The sequence below is a fragment of the Mixophyes fleayi genome, chromosome 4 (assembly GCF_038048845.1).
Source record: "Mixophyes fleayi isolate aMixFle1 chromosome 4, aMixFle1.hap1, whole genome shotgun sequence".
Lineage (NCBI taxonomy): Eukaryota > Metazoa > Chordata > Amphibia > Anura > Limnodynastidae > Mixophyes > Mixophyes fleayi.
Genome location: NC_134405.1, coordinates 230,248,661 through 230,270,998, shown reverse-complemented (window position 1 = coordinate 230,270,998; position 22,338 = coordinate 230,248,661). Strand labels below are relative to the sequence as shown.

Genomic DNA, 22,338 nt, shown 5'->3' with positions numbered 1-22,338 from the left:
TTACCCAGGGACACATGTATGACCACATAGGTATTTCTTGCTTACTTTGTGACTGAATTAAAATTTAAACACATTAATTAAGCATTTCATTACAAAGGTAGTAAGACAGTAAGTGGGGGAAAACAGATAAGTCACATTTATGTTACTGGTGTGAAAACCCAGTGAGTGTGCTATCTAACAGTTGCCAGAAACAGACTTATTCTCATTAAATTCGAGTAAAACTGGGCAAGAGTAAGTCATTATCCACATGTTAATGATAACAAAGACTGTCAGTCCTGTCAAGTAGTGATATGGTTAATCTCCATGTGAGGTAACACAGCTGGTGTGTGTTTGCCAATAATCTAGCAAATAACATGTCAGAGAACAGCTCCTTACAACAGCTGTTCCTTCACAACCCATGTTGTGTTTGTTTGTTGTCCTCTAAATTGTATAGACCAAATATTGAAATGACTAGATGTCTTCACTTCCAGGTAGTATAGATTGTTGACCAGTTAATGAAAGAAGAGAGATAAGGAAAGTAAAGTGATAGGACATGTTGGAGAGATGGTAGTCTCATGATTTTATTAATACTGAAGCCTGTTACCCAGAGTGCAATGGGGTCATTTGATGCCAATGGTTTGCTCTGTCTGTATGTATGGTGCTTACAGGTAATTATGGTTTTTATTTTTGAAGGAATTGTTCAGTAAGAAGGGAGTTTCACACTCAAGTGTTTAAACATGGACTTTAATCATTCCTACAAAGAGTTTTAGAATTAGCCACCAAGTACACTTTCCTTTGTGCAGTGTCATAGATTATGTATGCAGAAGTTCTGAAACTCCATTTGTTGCTGTGCTAGTGTAGGACTGATGAAACTTTGTGTTTAAAATGCAAGCACAGGTATTCCCCATTTGACATAACTAGATATATGTATACATATATAATGCGTCTATTCAGAGTCCATGCTTTATTGCAGGCCTGGCCATCCTGTGGCTCTCCAGGTGTTGTGAAACTACAAGTGGCAGCATGCTCTGTCAGCTATTGGCTGGGGCTTATAGTTTCACAATATCTGAAGAGCTACAGGTTGGCCAGGTCTGCTTTATTGTAATAAGTTATTTTAAATCTGTATATGGAAGTATTGCAAATATGACTGTAAATACAACACAAAAAAATATCTGATATATGTACATCTGATTTTTATTTATGTTTTGGATATAGATACTTGAGGATTGGTCATTGTCTGGAAGACTACATGAGCAAATTCTTACTAAACAAGTTTTAACTGCACGTCTGAACAAGCCCAGTTTCCTGGAAAAAAGCCCCTCAAGGTGTTGCATTGTAGCACCTCTTACTACAGAGAAAAGAAGGTATGCCTTAGTGCTCTGTTTGCCATTGGTCAACTTTCCTCAATCATTAACCTTAAAGGCAGACCTGGTAATAGGGGGAAAGCTGGCCATTTCATTATTGACCTGTGTTCCTTTACTGAAGAAATGACCATATAGACAGCAAAACTAATCCTTCTTTTGGAATCGGGTTTAAGAATTGACTATTTTTAGTGAAATATGCCAAGGTACACAGTGCACGTGCGAGGAGAGTGGCTGGCAGTGCCCTGTAAAGATCCTTCTAAGAGCGTTAGATGCCTGGGCAAGGAGGCACTGAGGCGGTACATAAAGAATAAACCCGATAATGGGGGGTTTGATTCTCTGGAGAATGTCAAGTTTTACCTTCGGAGATGTAAAGGTCTCGGTTTACTGGACCTCGATGACAAACTGGAAGATGCATTGGAGGATAATGAGTTTGTTGAAGTTGGTGAGTATAGGAATATCTATTATTAACCATTTTCCTCAGATTGTCTGTGGGTTTTAATCTGTGTCCAGTATATTACCTGTGTCCAGTATATTACCACCTTCAAGGCTAGAAGTCAAGTTCAATAATGTATGTGGATACATATATGTCAAGCATTTTGAAAATATTATTCCATTTCTAAGTGAAATGTGGAGCTAGAATGCAGTTTAGGGCATTTATTAAGTAATGAATAAAAAAAAATTGATAAAATGTATTGAAGCAACGTGTATAAACTATATTATTTGACAGAAGAGGGCATATACTACATTTGCATATCCAATCATACTGTGACACAGCTGTGTAGTGAGGATAGGAGAATGGACATGCAGTACCACACTTCTGCCTAACAAATGGTGATTATAACACAAATGTTTGATATGTCCATTTGGTTTGCAAATCATTACCATGTAAATCTATTCACACATCAATTCCAGTGGCGTTGCTGCAATTAGTGTATTGTAGTGAATTTTCAAGTGTGTAGCTAATCTACAAAAACGATATTTGGTATTGCAACTAAAACATTAATTAAGTGACTTTCTTTGGACTGAAAATGTAAAACATGCCTTTTTCATGTAAATATGACACACTTCCTTGCCAGGGACAGAATACTGCAAAAATCCTTATTTTACTATTACATTTCTGTGTGTTTACTAACATGTCACAGATAGACTTGTTTCTGCCATATAAGACTTTTTTAATGATAAATTTGGCCACTGGACAGCACTGTTTCACTGAAGTCTAGCAACTATACATAATTACACCACAGAGTAAACATCATTTTCACTCCTCCTAAATATACTTCTCTGTACAGAAATACAGATGCATGAATTGATTTACTGAACGTTACTAAATATAAAACCCTGTTTGTGCTGAGGTATCTGGTCCTTGTAATATAGCACAGAGAATAAACACTGATTCAGGAGTTGTCCGTCTATAAAATGTGTCTCTTGTACATATGTTTGTGAAATGCTGCACTATAAAATGTCTCAGTATCTGGCTGAATAATTTTTATTGTTTGTTTGTTTTAAAATCACTTTTGACCCAAGCCCCCATACATATCTGTATAAATGTGAATTTTATGTTGTATTTTCTTTTTCTGCTTCTTTAGTTGTTGAAGGAGATGTGATGTCACCAGATTTTATACCATCTCAACCAGAAGGTGTTCACTTGTATCCTTTATAGAGCAAATTGTAGTAAGAAAAAAACTTCTACTTCTTAATAAAATAGCTCCTTGCCACATTAAGGATGTATTACAAGAGGTCGTCCACAGTGGAAGAATTTCAGATATTTGTACTGCATTGATGAAATACCTTAGGTAACCTATAGAGCATGATGAGACTTGTGGTTCCCCAGCAGATTGATTACCACAGGGTGCCTACCTGTGGCTTAGGGAATAACGGTGTCTCAGCTAATTAACTTTTATGCCAGATGGTGACAATATTACAATGGCCAGCTCTATTATCTGTCTATGCCAATGATCACTTTAATATTGGTGTCTGATAATGCTTCTGCCTTATAGTAGCCACACACAAATCCTGACACCAGCTACCATTTTTAGTCCACCACCGTATATATCATGTGTTCAGAACATCCCTTAGTTGTAAGCTCGCTTAGACAAGCCCATATTACCTTCTATTTTATGCCTTTTGTATGTTTATATTCTGGGGACCATGACAAATACAGTGCTGCGTAATATGTTGGTGCCTTATAAAAAAATCACAATAATAACTCGCAATGATTAGTAAATTCTAAACTGAATGTTATAAGATTACTGTATGTTTTGTATATTATCCAATTAGTCCTTTTTTAAAAATCTTTTCAAGTATGCTACACAATGTTTTTGCTGAGATATTGAATTGTATCATTTTCAGAAGTTGTACTTCTTTAACAAAATCACAGATATAGCAAATATAAAGAGCCAGAACAGGTGACTATAGATTTGTAAAGGAATGTATCATAAACGCATTAAAATGAATCACTTTAATGATAGTGACCAGAACGATAAAATTGTGATCGAATTGGTGGCATTGACCGACCCCGACAGTATATCTTAGTTGTATATTGACTGATGGTAGTATGAATATATAAATATGTATACCCATATCACAACATGATTACAAATATATAGTACAAGTTAACCCGTGCATGATACTCATGCATTCTAGTCAAATCAAGCTACTTAAGGTCTTAAAAAGGTTCTTGTCATGCATTTGGACCTAGCCCAGGCCTGCTCAGGGGAAGAGCGTTAGTTCCCGACGCAAGCGCCCTTTTTAATGTGTGTTCATGAGGTAAAATTACCTCACGAAAATGAGTTTGACCCCTCAACTCGTAAATTTAGCCTTTACTGCCCCTCCCACGGGGGAAAGGGGGGATGATGGAAGTTAACTGACTTGACTATTCTAATTTCTTTGTCAAATAATGTCAATATACCAAATTTCAGGTCAATTGGATGAGCCCTTTCTGAGAAAATAGTTTTTTACACACACACACACTAACGCACACACTAACGCACGCCTCTACTCATGTGTGTTCATGAGGTAAAATTACCTCACAAAAATGAGTTTGAGCCCTACCAAATTTCAGCCCTTTTTGAATTTTTTTTCCCACACACACTAAGAATTTAGTAGGTCAGTGTATAACTCTGCCCAGCAGGTGGCGCTGCAACTTGTTTTTTTTTTTTCCACACACACAGACAGACAGACGCCACTAAGCATTTATATATTAGATGTTTGCAAATTTTCTCACTGTTATGTGAGAAGGGATCCAGTGCATTTGAGGTGAATGATCCTATGACTAATCTGCAGTGCAAGCTGTGAAGTTACCGTGGATGATAATGTGCTTTTCTGCTTACCAGTTGACTAGATTGCCTGAATTCTGTGTCAGCCTATTTTCCCCGATACTTTCTAAGTGGGTATGAAGTCAACTAGGCAATTTGTGGGTAAAATAAAGAACCTTTATTGTAAAACACAACACACAGATATTATAGCAATTTACTTAAATAAATGTCAATGGCTCATCGTACCAATTCTAACACACAACCCTGCCTAGAAGAGGCTATAGTCACCACTTACCTATGGTGCTATGCTATCCCAGTTACTGATTCATGATTTTCTGCTCCTCTACCTGCTCAGTAGGGAACCAATTCAATATCGAATCTCTTTTAGCACAGCATGACTGTGCGTTCTCCGCAGGTCCTATCTACCGACCAGTCCAACAAGAGCTGTAAACAGTTAGAACTGTACAAGCGGGTGACACTGTTGGTGGAGGGATGCTACTTTTTTGTTTACCCCACTTAGTTCCCACGGTGTTGTGGCTTCAAAAGGGCCATTCCAAGATAATTTTTTTGCCTGGGATTGATGTTTATCAGAGGGTCTGCCTCCTGGCCTCCACCGAATTCTCATGTAATGATGAGAACGATGCAGTTAACAGCGCTGGGCAGTCTAGCTGGACATGAAAATGGGCATACAGTATCGGCGCAATCTTCAATGGAAACATATGTTCCATTAACCCACTGGACAGCCCTAGTCTGCCCCTGTTTAAACCTATGTAGTCTTTTTTTAGGGAAAAGGTTCCTGGGTAGTCTGGCACCTCCAGTACAACATGGCCAATCACTAGCCGAGGACGTCCCTCAAAGTTATATGACAGTGATTGTGCAGCTCCAAGGGTGCCTGCGGTTGTCTTGGGCTCTGAAAACCACCAGTAACAATAGCTCCTTTTGGAGACCTGTTAACCTGCCCAATGGCACATGGGTGACCCACCTGGCAACATTTAAGAATTGTGCAAACAGAACACATAAATACACTATAGGTAATGTGGAAACCTGTATAGGCAAGAGGGGGCAATGCAGGGTTATAGTGCCCGACACCATACTCTCACCACACAGACAAGGCCAGTGGAAGGTCTGTGGGTACCCTAGCATGCACTTCCCAACTTTGGCTCTGCATCCCCATTCTCCTACTGTTTCTTAACTTAGCAGATGAATGGTGTCTTCTTTTGTTCCTCACACTGGGAGTGTGACGCAGTTCTGTGATATCATAGCCCAGTACCACACCCCCAGTGTATCACTGTCATGGAGGAACGGCAGCTCACTGGTAAAAGGCTGCTGCTCCTCCGTATCAATGTCCAGCACTCAGTGTGGGACCACTGTATGGGCCGTAAAAACACTGAGTGACATGCCACTCATTCCATGTTTTAGGGGTCCCTTAAATATTGACACCCTAAACAGCTGCCTGAATTTGCATAATGGTAGAGCCAGCCCTGGTTGCAGGTGCTACATAAGAGTAGTTGAAATCTTCATTTAGTTGAGGTAAGAATGCAGGCTATTGGTTCACTAAGAATCAGTGACATCATTAAGGTATTCACCTATATTCATAAGGCACTGGTAGATGATCCTGATCTACAACAATGTCATGTGAATGGACCCAAGAAGGTACTGTAGCTGGTACATTGTATCAAAGGAATCAACAGCTTATCAATTTATTTATTCAGCCAGGAGAGCCCTGCAGTGCAAGTGGTTTTATCAGTAGTGCATACTTGCATTTAACCTATTTGACTGTATCCATTTTACTTTTGTGATACTAATAATCTTTCTATGCAGTATGTTAATATTGACGGGAACAGTTTGACAACAGAAGAATTGATTAACCTAGGAAAAGGACTCTATAAAATAAAGGTAAATACCCTTAAGTATTACCACCTAATAAAATACAAATTAATCTATTATACAATTATTTTTGCACTGAGTTACAAAGATCTGCCCTTGTTAACAAAATATAACTGTGCCATGTGTAATTCTGTGCCTTGGTTGACCAACTAAAATCTGCCATAGTAATTTTATTAGACTGTGAAAGATCATTTAATATGAATAGTTATATTGTGTATCTTCAGCACCGTCATTTAGAACTTGTCTATATTTTCTTTACAAGCTCACTCCAGAGGCTGAACATAGAGTGACACAGTCCAGACTTCTCATAGAAAACATTGTGCAAGAGAAGAAAGGTACATAAGCTTTCCATATGACATGGAAGGAAAGGTTTGTTGCAGTGTACATCCTCTCATCTATGCTATTTCCACTCTATATTGCAGTGGTGTACGGAATCACAACAGGATTTGGGAAGTTTGCTCGTACTGTAATCCCTATCAGTCAGCTCAAGTAAGTAATACATTCTCATCTCTCATTCTCAGCTACCGCCACTTTTAATTGGATGTGACAATAGTTTATTATGAACAGTGTTACAGAGTCATATTTCTTCCAAACCATACAATTATCAGAGGCAAGCATGGTATTGATCATCAGTTTTCTTTATATATTTGGAAATATGATGTTATCCTTCTATTTATAGCAGCACTGAATACAGTACAGGAACTGCAATTTAGAGACATTAAAACATATGCAGGATGCACTTTTTATTTTATAACTTGTTTGGGACTTTATAGCTGTGGGGACAAGAAAGGATATACTGGCCTGCACTTGAACTACTAGTTGAATTGCTTAGCAAGCACTGACTTCTCATTGATGGTACAACTGGAACAGCCTGTCCTTGACTTAATGTGCTACTGTCAATATTGCAGGGTTTTATAATAATAGGTAAATTGCTATATTAGTTTTTCCTTTACTTTGTTGGAGCCATTGTATTGTGACTAGTAACTTGTTCTAGCATCTGTTGATGTACGTATACAGCCGGTACCTGCCATTTCTACAGCTCTATTGCATTTTCATTCTAGTACATTTAGCTTCCTATTGTGTACAGTGTGTTTGTATTTACAGGGGCTTATCCATTAAAGTTACAGTAGGATCATTTGATAGAGCCGTATAGAGTGGTCCAAGAGGGCTGATATACGGGTGTATGCCATATGCCACTTCTCCTGCTGCCTCATTGTAAAACTATAAAATTACTTTCACTTACATTTTACATACTGCCAATTCTAAATTTCCACTTTGACCACTGCTCCTATCCAAATACTGGTGACTCGCAATATGTCTGGACATTTTTTGTAATTGTTGAACAACTGACATTTTGTTAAGTCTGTCTACACACGGACAGCCAAATTAAAGAGATGAATCCATTGACTAGATCCCAAAGCTCTAGTATGGTCAGCCAATCGCTATAAACGTATATTGGTGTAAGTCACTGACAGAATTTTTGGCTGGGATAATTAAAATCTTGAGAGATTTCAATTGTTCTTGGCTATAATTCTTGTGAGAGGGGCTCCATATTGGCTACATGGTTCATGCACCTTTGATCTAAACTGGCATGTGTGACCAACGTAAATGGGCCTATAAACCATGTTTATCTAAAAATAAAATAATTTTTTTTAAATGTACTTATTGCCCTCATATATATTACAGAATTATTAGACATACAGAGGGCTAATAGCATTTACTGGCTGTGTTATTTTATAGCAAAAAATTATTTCTGCCTGGTACTATTGCAGAAAATGGAGAATGTTGTCCATATGTATTCATTTTTGCCTTTCATTTAGGGATCTCCAAGTCAATCTTGTACGGTCTCATTCTGCAGGTAATATTTTATCTGTTCTCTCGTGCCAAATGAATACTGTTCGTATATTTGAAAAAAATAAAATGTGCACATATATATATATATATATATATATATATATATTTTCTATTTTTATAATATCTATCCTTCATAAGTTCATAATGGCTTCCATGCATTAACAGGAGTTGGAAAACCTCTAAGTCCCAACCGTACCCGCATGCTTTTGGCTTTGAGGATTAATGTCTTGGCAAAAGGATACAGTGGAGTTTCACTAGAAACTCTTCAACAAGTTATTGAAGCATTTAATGGTAAGCCTATAAAACAAGCATAACAAATGTAATAGAATATCCATTGTGCATATAAATATAATAAAAAAACTAACTTGAGAGTTTTTGTTATTGAGATGCCTAGTCTTAGTCATGGATATGAAGATGTATATGTGGAAGACAAACTGACACGTAGGGCGAAATTTACTAAAGTGCAGTTTAATATACGTTTTTACAAACCAACAATGTTCAATGTGTGGCGGTTTGCTAATCCCTAAACCACATGGTAAAACAGCCTGACCTATTTACCGTTGGGCCCAGTCTTCAGGCCCCCACGCCTCGAGTGTACTTGCCATATGCTGCCTAGCAATGGTACCTCTGCCCATTGTGTACCAGCGCACAAGTATCAATATATAGTGGACCCCCTTGTGACACTACAAGTGCCAGCGTGCACTGACAGCCCATATGTGTTCTTGAATGTTGGCGATTGTTGATCAATTAGCTGCAGTTCATAGTTAGTCACACTGACTACTGAATTACTTGTTTCTTTTTTTATTTCCTAGCATGTTGTTTGCCCTACATCCCGGAGAAAGGGACAGTTGGAGCTAGTGGAGATCTTGCCCCTCTTGCTCATCTTGCTTTGGGCCTAATAGGAGAAGGCAAGATGTGGTCGCCTAAAAGTGGTTGGGCCGATGCTAAATATGTAAGACAAACTTATACCTTGTATTACAATTTGCTTTCAATTATTTTATAGTTAAACAATAGATCTACTCATGTTAGAAATAACACATTAAGTGGATTGCTGTAGTATTTATAGTGTATACAGATATCTGTTCTTTTTCAAGTTTGTTCTAGTAATTTTTTTTTTTTTTTTTAATAAAAAGGTGTTTAAATTATTATTATTTTTTAATTAAAAATATGCCTAATCTTAGTGCTTAATATATTTTCTGTCACGTTTAGCGACATCTTAGCCTGTTTAGCTCCTATTGTCGTCTGTCCCTTTCTTGTGCCGCTTATTTCACATTCCATCTGTCTTCTGATCCTGTGCTATTTTATTCCTGCTTTTCCTGATCCTATGGCTGGTGTAACAAGGGCGTATAAAGAACTGCTCTTTATCAGACAAAGAACTCCAGCATTCTGAAGGTCCTGGAGAGTGACTGAGTACCCAAGGCTTTATCTAGCTGGTCTCTGGTTGAAGTATATAGTGACTAATGAGTATCTCTCAGGTTCTAAGTGGAGTGCAGTGGCCATTGGCAGCTTGTAAGATGGGTACATACCTACGCCATTATCGTGCAGATCACACGATTAACAAGCATTTGTTCTGATATTGCAAGAGTGTGTATACTCCCATGATCATGTTTTATAGTTCCAAAACACTTTGCATCTGTTGATTTGGTTTTCTAAACTTCCTAAATATAATGATCAACAATGGAACAATGTCGAGCAATTGTGGAAGTCTATGCACTCAGGTCCAGCAGTGAAGGCAGATCTCTATAGTGTAGAGTCACTGTTTTTTCAGCAGATGGTTCTGACAGATGAAGAGCACAGATCTGAAGGTAGACTGTGTAGGTGTGTACACATGAATTGGCATCGGGACTTTGTCATTGGTGAAATCGTTGGAGACTTTGCAGTAGAAGTTCGATTGCATAGATCTGTTGCCTTTAAATTAGCATTCCCAATTCCGTAGTAAATGTTACATCTAGTCATATGAGATATTGTCCATTGTTAGAGTTACTGCAGGTTAAATGTGTCTTCCCCAGTTTGCTAGGAGACCAATTCAGATGCAGATATTATAAAGGTTAGAAAAGATGTGCCTTCCGGTGTATATCTGGAAACTGGAATGTAAGGTTTTGTTTGAAAAGAAAACACAAACTATTGCTTATTTTAGACACATTTTAGGAAATATGATTATGAATTTTAGTCTTTTCATACCTATAAAATTTCTTTGCAGGTTCTTGAGGCTCATGGACTTAAACCAGTGTCTTTGAAGCCAAAAGAGGTAATTTTGCTACCTCTATATGTAGAACTCTTCTAAAATGTATGTCTACAAGTCAGATGATAATCTTAAAAGCTCTTTGGAATAATGATTTTATTGAATTTTGTGCAATATCTCAAATGGTTATACTGTACTAGCTTCTAGAAGTCCTAGTATAGTCTACTTCAGGCAAACAGGATGTTACAGGGACTCCTACTGCATTCGTGTTGAATCTAAACAAAACTATTATAAAAAAATGAGCTATAATCATGGTTTGATATTGAGTTACAAAATGTCTTCTTCATAATTGGTATGTATATATGGTGCATAAACACATAATTATTTTGTTTCAATGTCACCTTCACTATACAGCTTTTTGATTGTCATTATGTCATACTGTCCCACTTTGCTTTTGCTAGATACTAGCTGAAATCTCATTCTACTTTAGCTGAACATAACACTAGTGACTCACAATAAGATGCATACTCTTTTTGCCCTTTGTAGTATTCTACGAATGTGCACCCCCAAGAATAAATACCCACTACAGCATTCCAATTTCATCAAGCATTATTTAGACCCTATCAAAGAGAAGCAGACATAAACCAGTTGGAAGGCCTACTCTCTAAATGAGCAAACATTTTCTTTCCCTACAATGCTCTAACAAAGATAATCACAGAATGACTCCCATACTTCTGAGAGCAATGTACATTTATGGACCAATAAAGCCCTGGACTACAATGGCTATATCAGACTTGCAATGGATCCTTATCTGCTACCACTTGGATCTGAATTCTCAATCGAAGAGGCTTAAAACCATAAGCAATTCCTTCACATACACAAAGTAATTGCACACAAAGCCAGCTTGATTATCAGTAAGGTGGGGGGTTTTAATCTAGGTTGTAGCAAAAGTTTGGATTGACAGAAGAGCTTTGTGGGTTGCAGGTGGTATTCGCTTCCTTGACAACCTGTTGTATTACATAATTATCTAACACTTACTAGTCCCGGGGCAGTTTAAGTCAGTTGGCTAAAGTAAATAAAAAAAGGATACACATATAATCAATGATAAATGTACTTATGAAATTAGCACTGAAGAAAGGATGTGTAGCAGGATATTTTACAAATGTGATGGGCCACAGAAAGCCCTAGGATCGCATGCAGCCTCCGAGCCTTCATCTGCGGCCCCCAGCTCCTTCCTCCTTTATTGTCAGATTTGTTTGTTATAACTTAAAACACTAATGTTATTACAGATAGGTTTCTCTTTTGTTTAAATGTATTGTTTTAACTTATTACTGGGGCTAAGGGTAATGTGCACACCTTTTGAAGGTTGGAGGGCCACCCAAGTGGCCCCTGAATTGTATCAGGTTGCTTATTATTGCTTTGTTTTAACCAAGTTTGTGGATTAAAAAACTGTTTGCAGTCATTAAAATAAAGAATATTTTGTAATGACACATAACTGTTGTTGCTTTGCTGTTTGCACACAGGGTCTAGCTCTTATCAATGGGACCCAGATGATCACTTCTCTTGGATGTGAGGCCGTGGAGAGAGCTGCTGCAATCGCCAAACAAGCTGATATTGTTGCTGCCCTCACACTGGAAGTCCTAAAGGGCACCACTAAAGCCTTCGATTCTGGTTGGTCATTATCTGGTCTGATTTTCATTGTGGATACATTAAAGACCAATAGTAATGAGATGTTATTTTGTTTTCAGATATCCACAAACTTAGGCCTCATCCTGGACAGGTGGAGGTGGCCTTTCGATTTAGGTCACTACTGGATTCTGATCATCACCCTTCAGAAATAGCAGGTAATCAGAATTACCTCTTTACATGTAATATGTAACATGTAGTGCTATTGCTGTAAGCTTTGGATTGATGAACTAGACAGTTAAATCAAGCTTGTCTTATTTATTGTTGTTAAAAAACAAACAAAACAAAAGGTACTTGTTAATGATATGCTCATCACTGTAGCTTCCACTTGAATCACATTTACATCTCTCCCTCTTCGTACCAGCACGCCCTGGCAGCTGGCTCTTGTAGTACTACACCATTTTCTTTTTCCATCTATCATTCAATCATTAACCCATGCTCACTGCTCCAAGGAAGAGCCCTAATGCCTTTCTGCATGGGCTGGATATACCCAGGGAGGTAAGGAGAAGGCTTCTTTCCCTTTTATTTATTCTATTTTTATTTATTTTGTGATTAATTTCCTTAGGTAATCCAGGCCTGTGCTGACCAGCCTAGGGTTGGTTTGGCGTTATGGCAGGGGGACCTGATGCTGCAGGTTTCCCTGCTATAATGCCACCATGGCTGAAAAAAGCCTAGTGCTGGTTCTAATAAATTCGGGGAGGAAGACCCCATGCTTTTTGTGCCCCAGACTTTGCTAGTACCACCTGGCACTACTAAAAGCTGTTTGGGGAGGACACCTTTTTAATCACAAAAAAAGCTCATGCTGATGGTCCTCATGATTTGCACAGACCTCATACCAGGGGGAAAACAGCCACAACAGATACCTCCATAGGTGTGTATCTGTGGGTACTCCCCCCCCCCCCCCCCCCCCCCCCCCTCTTCATACAGTGTAAGAGCATTAACAGCCCTTGCTTTACTATGCTTACTCTTGCCCGCCCACTACTTCCCCTGTGCCATTTCTCTAGTGACGCACAGACTGAGATCCATCTTTGATTACTGTACATACGCAGTTTGAAAAAGAGCTTGTTGCGTTTACAAGTAGGATTTGCGTCCAACTCTACACTATTTTTAAATTATGAGAGCGCTCCAATCAAGTAAGAGAAGTTTGTTTTAATACTCCAATTAAGAGTCAATTGGTATCCAATCACTGCTCATTGGGTGTGTGTCCCTCAGGCAATAAAAAGTATAGTTTATTGAGGATTTCATTATGTATTTGATGGAATAAAATTGGTAATATTACTAACTAAATATATTAAATGGTCTTATCTGAATCGGCTAGGTCAAATGTGGGATACCAGTTGTTAATTAATGATATTGAAAACATATATAAAATGGCAGCTACTTTATTTGTTGCATCTTCAAACGTTTAATATTGTCAGACTTATTAAAAAGGCTGAATATAAGAAAACGGTTGTGATAGCAATTGAGGTGTTTATATATGTTTCCCTTCTGGACACCTATTTCATAGACTTGTTTTAGAAATCACACCTATTTCTTTTTAATTATGTCCTCTCAGCCTCGGACTGGCCTGCCGGGCAGCCGACCTAACCACCGGTAGGCCCGGCGGGGTTGAAGCTCCGCCCGCTCTGCTGTTGGGGCGGAGCTTACAGGGAACATCGGAGTTCAGATTAAGGGGGGGCACATGCCCTCTGCCCCCTCTCTCCGAGGGCCGCCCGCATCAGATCATCTTTTTGATCCAGTCCAGTACCCGTACACAGGATGTAGAGAGCTATGCGTTCCACTGTGGAACGACATTGTGCCCGCGGATCTCCGTCTAGACGTGCCTGAACCATCCCGCCCGTTCTGGACTTACATTTTGAAGATGGACACCCGATCCCGGTTCTTCTCTTTTCAAGCCGCATTCTCACGCTGATAGGATCTCATTCAGCGTGAGTTAATGTTTGGTCAATTACACCCGGGACACGTTTCTTATTCCATTGTTTGTGCATTTGTTTTTATGGTTACAATTGTTTTTATTGCTCTTTCTGGTCTGCACGGCCATTTCTCTGGACCTATTAAATATATATTTTTTGATTAATCACCCCTCTTCCATTTATTTTTGGGATAACCTGTTTATTCCCCATTATATGTCTCTATTCTAGTTGGGTTTGTGTCACATATTCCATTATTGTGTCTTTTCCTTTAGATTTGGTTTTACTGTTTATATATCTGCTGACTGCTATTCCCTTTCCTCCCCCCCCCCTTTTTTTTTGTCTTTCCCCTTTCTTTTTGAGGTCTATTATCCCAAGCATTTGTGGACTATTGAGACATTCTGGATTGATCCTCATTCAACCTGCACACCATCGTTATCAATTAGAGCTCCAACAGCAATAATTGCTTTAATATTGATTATTAAAATAGAGGATCATCTAACATAGTTGCTGCATTATATGAGGGTATACATACATACATACATACATACATACATACATACATACATACATACATACATACATAGCTACACACATACAGACATATATAGTCAAAATTGGTGTTATGTTATCAATGTTTATTTTTTTATGTTAGTTTTAGTGTGCGGTATCATTGCTAGTTTTAGTGTGCGGTATCATTGCTAGTTTTAGTGTGCGGTATCATTGCTGGTTTTAGTGTGTGGTGTCAATGCCCATTTTATTGTGGGGTCTTGATGATTGTTTTAATGTAAAGTATTTTAGTTTGTGGATGTAATGACTTTTCTTGTGCAGACAAGCTAGACGAGCCCTCTGGGAGAGCTGTAAATGTCGTACTAGCGGGTTATAGGTGTCGTAATGCAGGATGTGTCAATGCTTACAGCCTTATACCCAATGAAGACACTTTGCTCTTAATTTTAGATGTTAGGGGCCCCCCCCTGTTTTAATGTAGGGAATGGAAGCTTTTTGTTTGACAGCAAGTTTTACTTGTGTAGCTTAAACACACTAAAGCCTCATAAGATGGATCACAAGTAAAAATAAAGACTTATTTACCAAATAAATATATATATATATCTATATATATATATATATATATATATATATATATATATATATATATATATATATATATATATATATATATATACCAGGTGTCCTTGTTCTTTAAGTTGTAAGTTGCCCTCCATGGGCTGACCACACCCCCTTGACTGGACACACCCACTCTTACAGTTTGCCACACCCCAATGTAGTGGGCCCCTATCACTGCATTCCCCCGGTGGGCCCTTCATGCCCCAGTCCGACACTGTGTCCTCTTACAAGTTTTTAGTTAAATAAAAAGAACCTCATTTCATATAATGTTCAGATATCTATATGCATACCAAATGGCTAAATGAAAAATAATTTAAAATGCATAGCTATTCATTATTATTTGCACATTCGGCTGACAAAAAATATTTATTATACATATACCACTCTGCTTAAATAAGTCCTTAATGGTTCAATTAAAAAAGTGTGTGTATATGTATTAGAGATGCTCAGACTGGGTTCCCAGAGAACCAAACACACCCGAACTTAGCAGATCCGAGCACCAAGCCGGCTCGGCTTGGTACTATCGCGTGCCCTCGGAATTGAAAACGAGGCAAAAAGTCATTGTTACGTCGTCTGATCTCGTAAATTTTGGCTTCTATAAGTACCGCCCTCCACGGTGATCCAGCGCCATTTCAAAGAGAGACACAGAAGGGGGTAGCACAGTTCTTGGCAGTCTTTAATGCAGTTGGGCAGCGTTATATGTAGAATAGAAAGAGGCGGGGTAGCAGTGTTCTTCAAAGTCTCTAGTGACATTCAGGAGAGCTCCATTGTTAATTGTCATGAAATAGAAATAATAGGGCTGCCAGGCTTGATCTACTAAATCTGCAGTAACATTGTACGGTGTTATATAGCTAACACACAAACAGGGGAGGTCCATTGCTCCATTGCCAATTGTCATTGCTGAAATAGAAATAATAGAGCTGGCAATCTTGGTCTAAATCTGCAATCACATTGTACTGTGTTATCAAAATAGATTCACAGCAGTACACAGAAGACCAAAGACAGACACAAATATAGAGAAGGGTGCATAAATTAAGGCAAGATATTCAACAAAACTTCAAACAGTGATGTGGGAATGGGTTGGAGGGGATAAGGGAGGGGGAGACACAAGCCCAAGGTTTTATTGAATAAACCGACACGGTGGAGAAGAAGAGGGAGACAGAAAATTAATCAGCTTCCTCGGGACTGTCAATGGTGTTAGTCTCTTAGCAGCCCGTGGATCAGCCTGTGACAGTCCTGGATGGTTCTCTTCTCCCTTTTCAAGATGAGACGATTCCTGGCAAGCCAAATAGTGTCCTTAAAACAGTTCATAAGGCGCCAGGTCTCCTGGATTGCCCCAATGTTGTGGGTCCCAGGAAATAATCCATAAAATACTGAATGGTATGAAAGGCAGGTTCTGGGCACACTGTCCTTAAGTTCATGTTCCAAGGCATCCAACAGTGCCTGTGCAGTGGGGCACAGGTTCCAAGAGTGCATTAATGTCCTTAGAGGCAGACCCCCCTATATAGCCATCCATACAATGTCTTTGTGTCTATTAGTCAGCCTCTAGGAGGCCACATTCTCCCACACGTGTTGTGTAGTTGCAGCAGGGTGTCCTGGAACAGACTCTATAATGTTTTTTCGCTCTGATGAGCTTGTGGATAGTTTTAGGTTTCCACAAGTCTGGTTTAAGTCTCTCCAGATGGTGCTCCCTCACAAATTGTCCAACATCCTGGTAAAACCAAGGTGTAGTCCAGTTGTAAGGGAAGGAGTTGTCCCACTTGTCCCAACCAAGGGTCCTCCAAAGAGGCAGGAGGAAAAATCGAGACATGGACTTCCCAACAGAGCAAATGTTCTTTTCAATTAGAGTATTGCGGATGCAGTTGCAGACAAAGAAGGCGCGTAGCATGGTGGGGATATTCAGGATCCCTTTCCCACCTATTGAGGGGCTCCTTGTACATGACCGCCTGCTTCACTCTGTCCATGTAGTTGCTGTAGAATTGCCACAGTTATCCAAGGAACGGGTGGAGCGATCAAATGAACTAATTTCATGATTCCTTCTCGGTTTCACTGTACGGGCCATGTGCTTAGTGTGACGACAATCTCCTCATCCTCATCTTCCAAATATTAGTCTGCAGGGGCCAGTGACACGCCCATTTGTTTTCTCAGTTCTCTTAGCTGTTCTTTAAACTTTAAAATGTATTGTCCTGCATCAGGACCTCCTGTATTCTTCTGAAAAGCAGTGTATCTCTCATATACAAGCTCTCTTATTTTCGGGATTTCATCCGGTGGTTCACGTTTTAACTTAAGTACAGCCTCCTCAACTGTGTCTATAGGTTTAGATCTCTGTTCAATGCAGAGTATTCCAACATGACTGATTCCACGCTGCCAACATGTTCCATGTCGTAGTCTGTCTGAAGCAGATCTATTGCCACTCCAGTTGTAATATCCATTCCTGTGTCTACATAAGTTTGGCAGTTCTTCAGGGATGACAGGGAGGTATCCACAGAGGAGAATGATATTAAAGATGCAGCACGATCAGACATGGTTTAATAATGTAGAGTTCATTGACAGCACTGTTAGGCTTAAGGCAGCTAAGCTATTGTTATTTTGTTTTGTGGGGGCCCAAGCAAACCAAGCACTTCAGCCACAAAAGTGGCACTGCTTGTCGCTTGAGTGCTTGATTTGTAAAACTGTACATGTCCTTTTCAATATCTTGCATAAGGGTGGGAGGGCCCAAGGACAATGCCATCTTGCACCAAATTTTTTTCTGCCGCTGCTGTGTGGAAATGTTTCCTAGATGTGCTATGAACTGCCGGGTGTTTGTGCCATTGCCCTATTGCTTACCATCCAGCCAGGTCGCTACAGTCTTTGTCCGAAAGTGTATGAAAATAATAATGTGACCTGTGAGATGGTCAAAATTGACTGCAAATGACTTGAAATTAGTGTTGTTGAGGTTAATAATAATAATAATAATAATAATGTAAAGGGAAAAAAAGAGCAAAATTATGTGATTTTAGCAAAAAAAAAATAGGGATTTTAGAAAAAAATAAGGAACCAAAACATGCAAGGGCGGTTATACCAAAACGGGAAGTTGAACCAGAACACAGGGGTCAGTGAACATCTCTAATATGTGTGTGTGCATATATGTATATGTGTGTGATTATATATATATATATATATATATATATATATTATATCTATCCGTATTTCCCCATGTATAAGACACACCTTTTCCACCAAAATTTTGGGTCTAATAACTGGGTGCTGTCTTATACAGGGGTAGTAGCGCTTACCCCGTCCTCTTCGCGATGACCAGACGAGGTGCGTGAACCGCAGTTGGAACGCACACTTCCGGTTTCTGCATTTGGCGTTTTTCCAATCAGGACCTTATCAAAGTCCTGAAAGGACATCCGGTCATCGCGAAGAGGACGGTAAGCAACTTTCCAGCATCCGGATCAGAATGGACAGAAGAAAGAAGACTTTACTGGACAGAGGAAGCATCTGACAGGGGTAAGGCCGAATTGACAATGGCGTTAGAACTCCGTCTCTCCTCTCTGTACATGCTGCACAATTACTCTGTGAAATAATTGAGGATACCAATCACCAGTCACCAATTACTCTGCAAAAGACTATAAACATTATCCTCAATTTTTTCACATGATTTATACAGGTGCGTCTTATACAGTGGAGCGTCATATACATGGGGAAATACGGTATATAGACAAGTGTGTGTATATATTATATAATAAAAAAAAATTGCAATATAAACAATGCACAACCTGAACTGTGTCTTTCAATGGACTATAAAGCTGCAGCTTTATATTTACAGCTTTAAAAGCAATTTAATATAGGAGGGTTTTTTTTTATAACTTTTTTTTTTTATAGCCCCTTCTGGTAATCTCTTTTTAATCTTAATTCCTCCTCCCAATGGACAAAGTAAAGCATGTGAAAGAGTGTTTGAGATTATTATCTTATTGACAAGTCCATAGAAAACTTAAAGAAGACCCAACACAGCTTTTATATTTAAACTTGAAAGACCTTTTTATATAAGGAAGTGGAAGTAAGATTTTAACAGCACTTGAATACTAACATTTTTATCATCCTAAAATTTATAAGGATTGAATTATTCCTCCCAAATGCATAATTCTTGCTGGTGTTCGTTATATAACAACCAGATTATTATAATTTGTAGCCATTTTCTAAAGACATTCATGTGCTTTCACACAAATATTGCTAATTATTTAAACTTACAGTTGAATGCGAACTACAAGTGATCTACAACAGATGCACAATCTTTGTACAACTTTTTTTCCACGCAAAAGTATATACAATCTGTACAAGTGTATTTGTTTGTTGTTTTGTTTGTTTTTATTCTGCAATAACAAGAGAGGTTTATTTTAGACTACATAAAATGTTTTAAAATCTAATTTCTTTTATTTATTTATTTTTTGAACCTGTACTATATACAAACCTGTTGGACTGCTTTGGGAACTATTTTTGTGACGGCTCTGGCCATTTATTTATCAATAGCTTTAAGAATGATTTTTATTTTTATTTTTTTGTTAAGAAAACTTTTTTAATAAATAATAATCCCTTTTTAGATGTCACATTATACTATACAAAACCAAACATTTGTAGATCATCTACTTTTTAGTGACGAATTGCTCACAACTGGAATTTTATGCATTTTGTAAAAATATAATTTAAAATTGACTTAACCCAGTGTGCTTAGGGGCTCCTCCGTGTTCTTTAACACATCCAATTTAAAATGGTTGATGGTAAGTGTTTGAAGTACTCCATTTGCCCTTTTGAGCAGCTGGAAAAATATCCTGTTTATCCAGTTTACTAGGTTAAAGAGAATTGTTGCTAATGACGAAACCTTTAATGAACAATTTGCTAAATATGTGAACCATGTAACAGAATATGGCTATCCTTTGCAAATTATAAAGTAGTTTAGACAGAGCAAAACATCTTGAAGTGCCTTGTTAACATACAAGTCCTAAAGAGGACGATAAGAATGATAGAAAGATGGCCACATCCATAAAGAGATGCACATGGTCAGCAACAAAACTGGTAGCCTGTGACATTTAAACAATGCTCTATTGGTATTCAGGGGGGCAACTGTGTATTGGCAAGAAAATATTTCCCACACCATTATACAACAAGGCTTACACAAGGCAGTATGGATCCATGGATTCATGTTTACGCCAAATTCTGACCCCCATCATCTGCATGTTGCAGCAGAAATCGAGAGCTGTCAGATCAGACTTTTTTTTTATTAAGTCTCCCAATCTTCAACAATCGAAATTTGCTGAACCTCTGACCACTTTAGCCACAGTTTGTTTGTCTTTTCTGTTCTTAACTAACTGGAGTGAAACCTGATGTGGTCTTGTGTTTCTATATCCCATCCAACTCAAGGTCTGATGCATTCAGAGATGCTCTCCTTTTTATTTGAGTTACTGTCACCTTCGTGTCAGTTTGAACCAGTCTGGCCATTAACAAAGTGTTTTTGCCCAGAGAACTGCCGTTCACTGGATGTTTGTTTTGCGCACCATTCTCTGAAAACTCTTGAACAGTGATTGGCAACCTGGTGTTCTTCTAGGGTCGTAATCTTCAAATGGACTGCACAGAGGTAGGAGGTAGAGCACACTTCGCTTCCTCCTCCTATGTGTCTGGTGTGCACCAGTCTGGGAACTCCTGCAGATGACTGAGAGAGCACTGCACTCCCCCCTCCTCCTCCTTTATGCAGCGTGACTTCTATGCATTGTGCCCTTAGGCCACATGACGCGGAAGCCAGCTGCCCCTGATCTGCCTTAATGTCTGATTTTACAAAGCGGAGGAAAAGCTTGTGAGCAGCCAGCTCCGGGGCCACAGATGAAGGCTAGGCTAGCTGCTGCCAGTCCACTACTGCTCTTGAGATAGAGGATCAGCAGTTTGAGATATTCAAATGACCCTGTCTGGCACTAGCAATCATTCCATGGTATAGTTGGATTTCTTCCCAATTCTGGTCTTTGGTCTGAGCAACAACTGAACCTTTTTACCACGTCAGCATTTTTTTTATCATTCAACAGACAATTCCCTGCTTTCAGTTGCTCATTTAAATATGTAGATGAATGTATTTGTCTATTTTAGAAACCTAGAGGGTTCTTCCATTTAATAGATATTTGAAGCAAGTGCACAATGATATGGTGATGTTTGCTCTATTACTGATTTCCAGTTGTGTATTTTATTGGCAGCATGTTATCCATATATACTGATGAATGAAATGCCATGAACTGAGCCGGCCGGTGCGGGACAGTTCCACCAATACTTGCAAATCAGACATTATCACCAACAGGTTAAGGTTCAATTATCTTCTAGGCCTCCCACTGTGTTTGAGAATCTATGCCTATCAGGACCATCCTCAAAAGGTCTTATTTTCACGCTGTACAATGCCTTGCTCCCCACCTCCACAGAGGTCAAGGACCGATTCCAGGCTCAGTGGGAAGCAGACTTGGGAGCGTCTCTAGACCCAGAAGAATGGTCAGACATATACGAATGGACAGCACACTGTTCCATAAATGTCCATATTAAAGAAAACGCCAATAAATTGCTCCACAGATGGTACTACGTTTCGTCTAGGCTCCACACTATATATCCTCAAACGAGTCCAACGTGCTGGAGAAACTGTGGCACTTTCATGCACATTTGGTGGGACCGCCCCAAACTACGCCCGTTCTGGATGGAGGTTCTCACATTAGCAGCGGCTGTTCTTGACACCCCCGTACCTTCCGATCCTAAGCATGTGTTATTGCCCCTACCTCTTTCCAGACCTCCCAACACATACTCGTAAGCTTCTCCGGCACATAATCAGTGCAGCTACCTGTCAAATAGCTGCCTACTGGAAGAATCCCATACCCCCAACTCTCCAAATGGTCTGTGGTCGGGTCTGGCACACTTATCAGATAGAACATATCACCAGTGTGCTTAGGGGCTCCTCCCTGTCCTTTAACAAAGTCTGGTCTCCCTGGGCTTCATATTGTAATCAACCCCTGCTTCAATTCTAGTTGAACCTGACTCGTTTCTGGAAATACCAGATTGGACTGCTCTCTTCTGCTGAAAGCGTGAATTCCTTC

At 39.1% G+C, this 22,338-nt stretch overlaps 1 protein-coding gene across 1 annotated transcript in view; it reads left to right on the top strand.

Annotated features, from left to right (window-relative positions):
- The first annotated feature begins 1,235 nt into the window (after positions 1-1,235).
- Positions 1,236-22,338, top strand: part of HAL (histidine ammonia-lyase) — a 32,632-nt gene continuing 11,529 nt past the window's right edge. Inside the window, exons 1-12 of the mRNA XM_075209428.1 lie at positions 1,236-1,785; positions 2,930-2,990; positions 3,721-3,748; positions 6,419-6,493; positions 6,747-6,819; positions 6,907-6,973; positions 8,305-8,342; positions 8,504-8,629; positions 9,151-9,290; positions 10,539-10,586; positions 12,044-12,191; positions 12,269-12,364. Of these exons, the coding sequence (XP_075065529.1) occupies positions 1,539-1,785; positions 2,930-2,990; positions 3,721-3,748; positions 6,419-6,493; positions 6,747-6,819; positions 6,907-6,973; positions 8,305-8,342; positions 8,504-8,629; positions 9,151-9,290; positions 10,539-10,586; positions 12,044-12,191; positions 12,269-12,364 (1,147 nt within the window). The 5' untranslated portion in view covers positions 1,236-1,538. The remainder of the gene's footprint in view (positions 1,786-2,929; positions 2,991-3,720; positions 3,749-6,418; positions 6,494-6,746; positions 6,820-6,906; positions 6,974-8,304; positions 8,343-8,503; positions 8,630-9,150; positions 9,291-10,538; positions 10,587-12,043; positions 12,192-12,268; positions 12,365-22,338) is intronic.